General features: G+C 26.2%; 1 protein-coding gene across 3 annotated transcripts in view; it reads right to left on the bottom strand.

Annotated features, from left to right (window-relative positions):
- LOC117183129 (eukaryotic translation initiation factor 4E-binding protein Mextli) overlaps positions 1-8,234 on the bottom strand; it is a 35,039-nt gene that overhangs the window by 11,668 nt on the left and 15,137 nt on the right. For all 3 annotated transcript variants that reach the window (XM_033376322.1, XM_033376324.1, XM_033376323.1), the window contains 2 exons: positions 7,146-7,422; positions 3,781-4,036 (listed from right to left, as the gene is read on the bottom strand). In XM_033376322.1, the coding sequence (XP_033232213.1) occupies positions 3,781-4,036; positions 7,146-7,422 (533 nt within the window). The remainder of the gene's footprint in view (positions 1-3,780; positions 4,037-7,145; positions 7,423-8,234) is intronic.

The raw sequence follows: 8,234 nt of genomic DNA, 5'->3' as shown, positions 1-8,234 counted from the left end.
GAATTTTTCTGAGGTCAGATTCGGATTCAGCGCAGCAAAAACCTTCGGGTATAGTAGGTCTGGTCTCTGGTTCTGAGAATTGTTGGCCTGTGTTATTTAAAACGAGCTAATCAACCAAACCATAAACTTTACATTTATACTGATTTTTGTGTTTGTTTATAGCGATAATAAATCAACAATTAAAATAAAAGTGATCTTTAGAGAGATCGTTGAAATGTACCCAATTGAATTTTATGTGACAGTTAAATCCGGGTATTATTGAATTTTTAAACTAAGAAAGACACATTTTTTATCAAAAATGGAATAGTAATTTTAAATTATATATAAAAAAAGAATTTTCTTCCCCATTACTAATTTTTTTGAACTAGATTTTCGAACTTTCGAGACAAAATCACGAATTCTGTATAAAAAAAACAGTTGAATTATCAAATCGAAAATATGAAATTTTGATAAAAACTGGGATTTTGTACCAAAAAAAGATGAATTTCCAAAAAAAATACAAGAACTCTCAACCCAAATGACGAATTTTCAAACTAAACTAGATTAATTTTCAACAAAATAGTTCAATTTTACCAAATATAGTTTAATTTTAACTTGAAGAGAAACATTCTCGACCAAAAATGCAATAGGCAAATTTTCGATTACCGAAGTAATTTTTTAACTAAAAAAATTTTTTATTTTAACAAAACAGTTCATTAACAAATAGTTGAATGTTTACTTAAAAAGAACCATTTTCGACCTAAAATGGAATAGGTAAATTTGCCATTACCAAAGTAATTTTTTAATAAAAAAAAAAGAAAATTTTGGACAAAAAAGTTCAATATCCAACCAGAGATGAATTTTTATCTAAAATTTTGAATAGTCAACCAAACAATGTATTTTTAATAAATTAGTTCAACTTTACAACCTAGTTTTTAATTTTTCAACTAAAAAGATGAATTTTTAAACAAAAATATTAATTTACTACTAAAAAAGATGAATTTTCTAAAACAAAATTTAAAAATTCTGAACCAAAATGTACAATTTTTTTAACAAACTTCAAGAATTCCGAACCAAAAAGTAGAATTTTCTATTGAAAAAGAAGATTTTTTAAACAAAAAGAATAATTTTCAATCAAAGTAAAAGAAGTGGCAAGGAAAAAAATTTCCGGTTCGCAAACATGTTTTTCACGGCAATTGAAATAAAAAAATCGACAGCTGAAATTTGCCTGATTTGAAGTAATAAAAATTAAACTTTAAATTAAAACACTCAAAATGCAACTGTTTTCAATTTTCAACTTTTATAATCAGAGCTAAACATTTTTCCATTTAAATCAATAAAAACTGAGCTGCTAATCATTTTAAGAAATATTAAGCTTGAAATATTAAAAATTTAGCGAATACATTCTCGTTATAAACTGAACACTTCCTCTATTAAAAATTAAATTATTTTCATTTTAAATAGTTTAAACATTTTTCAAAAGCTTCCAAATTTTATTTTAAAATCTTGAAACACCTACGTGTTGTTTTACATTTATTCAGATTTTAAATTATTTTTTGAAATTTGTTCAGAACTTCTAAGCATCTCCTAAAATGTTTCGAATTCTTCCTAGATTTTGTTCTCAGATCCTGCAAAATAAAAAACTCTCAGATTCATTTGTGATAATTTTGGAATCATTTGGATCCTTTTAAATATTGCCCTAAAATTAATTTTAAAAAAATAATAAAAAGTCATTTTCAGTTTTCCAAGGAATCGAAAGGAAATGTTTTGAATTCTTTTTGAAACCTTTCATAATTCATAAAAAGCTTCTATGTTTTCGGAATCTGAAAAATCTATACTTTGTTTCAATTCAGATCTTCTAAATATCTCTTCCACTTACTCGAATTTTTTTTAGGAATTAAAGGTATTTATGTTCACATTTGATCAACTAAAAAGGGTTTTTAAAATTCAAAATTGTGGATTTCAAACGCTACTATTTTTTTATTTTACTACTCATTGAAACTGCACTTTATAAAATGAAAAATTTACGCTTAAAAATTAAAATCCAAAATAAAATTTGCCAGTGAACGATTGTCGAATTAGACGCTGTAAACTGAATGATATAATTGAAAAGGATAAAACTTTAACACATAATTAAAAAAGCTAGCGAAATGAAACTAAGATTTCTTTTTCTAAAAATTTATAAAATTCCCGGTCAAAAAATGAATTCCTGGTTTTCCAGTTCATCGACCACTCTGTATAATTCAAGCTTAAAAAACTTGTTTTTTTCCGAAATTCTGAATTAAAATGCTTAATAATTTACATGAATGTATAAAGTAAAAGCTTTTAACAATTTTCTATTAAATGCTATTCAACTTCAAAATCCAAATTTTGTTTCTTTTCTAAATCGAACAATTTAAAGATTTCTAGTTAAAATGCATAAATCCACGCTAAAATTTGAAATACTCTATATTGAAGAATGAATTAATAAATATCGGAATGTTCAAAATTATTTAATTTTGAACAATTTTCAGTAAAAAAAAACGTTACACTTTTTTTTAAATGAACACTTTAAATTAGAACTTACATTATTTAAATTTTAAGTTGTTTTAAATTAAGAATTTTTCAATTGTTCTTTATTAATCGACATTCATTAGTTTTATTTCCAAATCAAAAATGGAGGAATTAACATTGTAACGTATAAAGTTTAAATTATTTCTAAATATTAATAAAATTTTTAATGAAAGGGTTTAAAAATGAACATTTTAGACTGAAGCATTATTTGAATAAAATCTGAATGGAAAGAAAGCGTATAATTACGAATATACTAATTGAAAGTTTTTTGAAAGTTAAAAATAGTTCATGTTAAAATCTATATACTGTTCAATTTTGAGCAAATTCAGAATTTCCTTTTAAAGAAAATTACTGTTCATTTTTAAAAAATGTGTATGGATTGAAACTTTTCGGTTAAACTTTCATGTAAATATAACGTTCTGACATTTTTAAAAGTTGAAAATTGTTAAAAATTCGATTCAATTTTGAATTTGCCAACAGTGAAAAATTCACTATTGTTAAATTTTCAACAGTTCCGATTGACTCTCTGTAGGGAATTTCTGAGTTTGTAAACAAATCCCAACTTTAATGATCATCTCCTTATAAGTCTTCAAAAATTAATTAAAAAAATTTTCAATTGATTGAAATGAATAAGCATAATGGAAAATTTGTTAAGAAAAAGATTTTAGAATTAAGCATTGTAATTTAGCGGCCACCCTGAAAATGTAGAAATTACAGGATGTCTACTCAATTCCTGGAAATAAATTCCCTAACAAATTCCAAATTTTTTCCAGTTATCTAGATTTTCCATGTACAATTTTATTAATAAGGATCCACTCAAATAATAATTATCGCATTTTTTTAAAGACATCGTCTATTTTTTTTTAATTTGGAATAAATAAATAAATAAATAAATAATACTGAACACAATAATCATTTCTGAAACTTGTTCCTAAAGTCAAAGAATTTAAATAGATAATAATTTCAAAAAAACATTGTATTTTCATATTTAAAATTCAGTGCATATTTAACATTAATATTTTGAAAAAAGCTAAATTTCTGAGATTAGGGAACATTATAAAAAGAAACTTAATTTAAATCCGTATGAATCCAGTAGCATAAAAGTTACTTTTACAAATTAAAAAAACAAACATTCTTACTTATTTTTGTATTTTGTATCTAATTCCAAGTTTTCCAGGCGAGTAGACACCTTGTATTAATATGAAAAAAATGATGAAAAGTGACAAATAGTAAGGAAAATATATTAACCGCTTTTTTTAGGCTTCGTTTTCAGGGATTCAGAATTCGTGCGAGCTTTATAAGTTTCTTCACTCTCAGAAGTCGCGTTGCTGTCCAGACTTAATTCTCTGCCAATGCCATGAGTCTGAGCAGTCGGAAGATTGTGCGGACTTGACTGACGATTAGGAAGGAACGCAGCCTCCTCGTCGAGACTAAAAAATTCTACTCCGCTACCAAATTGTTCCCCTTCTCCGGTAAAATACTCGTCGAGAACTAGTTTTGCGGTCTGGAAAAGAAAATTAATCATTAAATTTTTCAAGTGAATTAAAGTTAATTATTAAATTATTAAACTCATGGATTGAAGTAGCAGGACTTGGATCAAATAGACGGCTTAAAAAAGTCATTTAGTTGCGCATTAGTTGCGCACAATAACCAAGGAAATCAGATGTAATTTCGAAAAAAGTCACATGAAGATAATAGTAGCTGCATTTTTAACCAAGAACATATTTTTTACCACTGAAGACGAAATTTCAACAAGACATTTCTAAACAAGAGCGTGGAATTTTAAACCGAAAAGATCAATTTTTGTTAAGAAATCTACCACAAAGCAGTTCAATTATCTACCCAATTGTTGAATTTCCAAAACCAAAAAGATTAATTTTCTGTACAAAACAGTTAAATTTACAACCAGGAAATATGGAGTCTAAAAAAAATATTTTAAATGAAAAATTTGAATTTTTAGTTAAAAATTAGTTTTAACTCACAAAATCCTGAACAAAATGGACGAATCTTCAAGAAAGAAAATCATCTTTTAAATAAGTCATTCAATTTTTAACCTGAAAATATAAACTTTCAATAAATATAAAATAGTTGATATTTTAACAAAAAGGATTATAATTTTTAATAAAAAACAATTGAATTTAGATTAAGAAAAAACATACCAGTTACATTATTTACCTAAAAGTAATGGTTTTTAATCTAAAAACGCAGTTTTTATGCAAATATGGAAGTTGAATTTTCATCAAAAAATAAAAATTTTCTACCAAATAGTTGATTTGAAAAGTTCCCTTGAATCATTGGGGAACCCCCTACTCTTTTCACATACATTCGTTGAAGAAAATTGACAATCGCCCTGAACGAAAAAAATGCTCTATCCGCCCTTACATAAATTTACTAATTTCAAATTCAAATTATTGTTCCTTCCAAATTTTAATATGATAAATTCTTACAAAACTCATAGTTGTAACAATAATCAAAAGTTGAAGGAAATAAAATTTATATAAATGGGTATATAATTAAGTAATGCAATTTGTTAAAAAATTGGGCATTATTTTCGGTCTGTAAATTTCATTTCGTGACCGAATCCATTCTAAATCAGGCCTCGTACCTTTTGTCTCTTTTGAGACTTAAATTTTTTGCCTTATATTATATAATATATATTATATTTTTTGCTTATATTTTTTTTAGACTTAAAATTCTCTTTTGAAACTTTTTTTTTTTAAACTACATCTTTTCAATTTATACCGTAACTTTTTACATTTTCTGCTTATACTAGAAACTGGAAATAAATACATAATTTCCTCCAAAAACAATATATTTTATTCTCAAGAGATTTTGCAATTTCAAGTGTAGATATTTCAAGACTTTTACCTCGAATTTAATTAAACCCGGAAAAAGCGAAAATTTCGTATATAATTTTTTTAGACGAAATTTTGAAATGTTCCATTTTTGTTTAGAGGTAGATTTTCAATGTTAGGGTTTTATTTTGAAATATTATTTTTAATGTGTCTAGAGAGCCCAACACGAACGCACAACTTTGTCGTACTTAATTTTTTTTAAATATAAGGTATTAAATATTTTTGAAAAAATAATTCATAATTTTGAATCGCAAGCGTCTGAAATTCAAAAATAGATAAGAATGATTTTAGACACTTTAATTAGAAAAAGGAGTTGAATTGTATAATGTCTAAGACGACGCTCTAAAAATTAAACAATTTGAATTTGAATTAGAGAATCACGAAACTAGTATGATTTTAGAATAAAATTTCGAGAATAGGACAATTTCAAAACGTTAAAAATGGAGTATTTTAAGATATAATCATTGGAAATTGGGTCATTTAAAATTCTGAGAAAATAAAATTGTATTCTTTATAATTAAAAGCGTTCAAAATTAAATCATTGAAGATTGGAAACTTGTGAATTTGAATAATTAAAAAATTGCAATTATTTGAAGTAAATTTAAATTGCCTAATAAATTTATAGGTTTGAAATAGCTAATTATCCTTTCAAAAGTATACATACATCAAAATTCAGAAGTCTATAATTGTAACACTTTAAAATTACCGAAATGATTCGTTTACTGATGTATGAATTTCAGATAGTTTAATTTTATTCTTTTTTTTTATTTTAAACTCAATTTTGAATTTTTGAATTTAAAATCTTCCTCTAGATTCTAGAGATTTTAGATTCATTCTAGAAATATTTGAATTTGAAATGATTTATTTGTTTAAATCTTCAACTCAAAAGCAGACAATTTTAAGATCTCATATTTAAACTTAAAAATTAAAATAAAGAATACAAGTCAATGTTCCTGTAATATGATTTCAGTTTTTGAAAGTACAATTTTAGGCTTTTGCAATTCGAAATTGCTTTATATTTACATCTAAAATTATTAAATTCAAAACTGACTATCAAGTTTTTTAATACATTTTGAAATATTTAACAGCGAAATGTTCCTGAAATTTGGAATATTTGAATTTGAAACTACGATATTGTGAAATTTTTAATTTGAAACCTCCAAAAATTAACCTACAAATTAATCTAAGAAAAAATGTAGCTTCAAGGCCTCAAAGATTAAACTGTATTAGAATTGCACATTCAAAACTATAATTTTAAATTAAAATTATAGAAATTTTAAATTAAAATTATAGAAATTTTAAAGACGATAAATATATTATTAATAAGTATATTATGTCATATCAAGTGACATTTAAAACGACTAGATAGATTTTTTCCAAAAGATGTAATTTCTACAAAATAAAAAATTACTGTCATTTTCACCGTTCAAAATTGCAAAATTAAAAATATTGCGAGAAATATTGTGAACCTTTAAAGTTTAATTATTCTAAAAACTTTGAAAATTATATACTTTCTAATTGGAAAGCTTCAAAAATTACAAAATTCGCGAATTATGAAATACGGGGAATCTCCCGACGTAATATTTTTCTCCGGGTGACCACCCTGATTATATCATGTGTGGCCATGCCAGTTTAATCTTAAGCCAGCACATGTTTTTTCAAAAAATAAAAAACCAAAACATTTTTTAAGGTTGAAATAAAAGTCACAAAAAAAAGTCGCATGATACGAGCCCTGAAAGTGTCTTGACTTTGTCTTACCTTGACAAGGTCCAAATCACAGCCAGTGATCTTTAGAGATTGGTTACCAACTGTAACGGTATATTTGTATTCGCCAATGCTGGCGTCGTTGGTGGAGAAGCTGTGGGCCAGACGAGAACGAGAACTTTGCTGCTGCAGTCTGTTGCTTTCGTCGGATGCACTGCTGTTTAACGAAGAACTTGATCCGCCTATTCCGCCTTTCTCTCCTCCACCTTGGTCTAATCGCACGGGTGAAGCATTTCGTTGTATCGTATCCTTAATTAAATCCTTCGCATAGCTGAACACATAAAAAGACAAAAGATATTTTAGAATTAAAATAATATTCAAATCGGCTGTTTTAAACGAAAAAAAATTGACGATTTCTTCCCGGTTCGCAAAATAGGTTTAGTCAATAAAGTTTAAAAATTCAAACAGTAGAGCTAAACATTGTTCCATTTATAGCAATAAAAAATAAACTACAAATAGGGTTGTTTCGTGATTTTAGATAGAATAATTTTTTAATACATAATTTTAATTCGAATCGAAGATGCTTTATAATTTTTTTCTTTTGTGTCGTTCAGCAGCAAAAAATTATTAAAAATTGAAGGCGGTAAAACACTTATTCAAATTAGTATCACGTGCTGGTCACGTGACTCAGAGGTTCTCATAATTGTCTACCTATGTGACGATGCCAAACTCATGATAAAGAGGTTAGGCCACGGTCTGCTGTCAATTTTGACTATTCTGATTTGATACCTTTATTTGTTAAGGATTATGTGACAAAAAAAGTTACCCTGTTGGTAATATTTGGATTAAGAGTCAGTAGTCTGTTGAAGGAAAACAGTAAGTGCAATTATTAACACATTTCAAAATCGTACATATTTACGAATTGTTTCAGTAAACATGACTACATTTAAGGGCATGTGACACAGCTAAATACCTATATTACCGACCACAGTTTTTCAGTTCACTGAATGTTTTTTTGAACCTGTGAACTTTTTTTGTAAATAAAATATCGAGCTGAAACTTTGGGAAATGTATTAGAGTGAAATAAAGTACGTTTAGGTACTGCATTTTGGTAGAAACTTCACTGAAAATTATTTCATCTTT

This window comes from Belonocnema kinseyi, chromosome 2 (genome assembly GCF_010883055.1).
Source record: "Belonocnema kinseyi isolate 2016_QV_RU_SX_M_011 chromosome 2, B_treatae_v1, whole genome shotgun sequence".
Lineage (NCBI taxonomy): Eukaryota > Metazoa > Arthropoda > Insecta > Hymenoptera > Cynipidae > Belonocnema > Belonocnema kinseyi.
The sequence above is the reverse complement of the archived record's forward strand: the minus strand, read 5'-3'. Positions and strand labels throughout refer to the sequence as shown.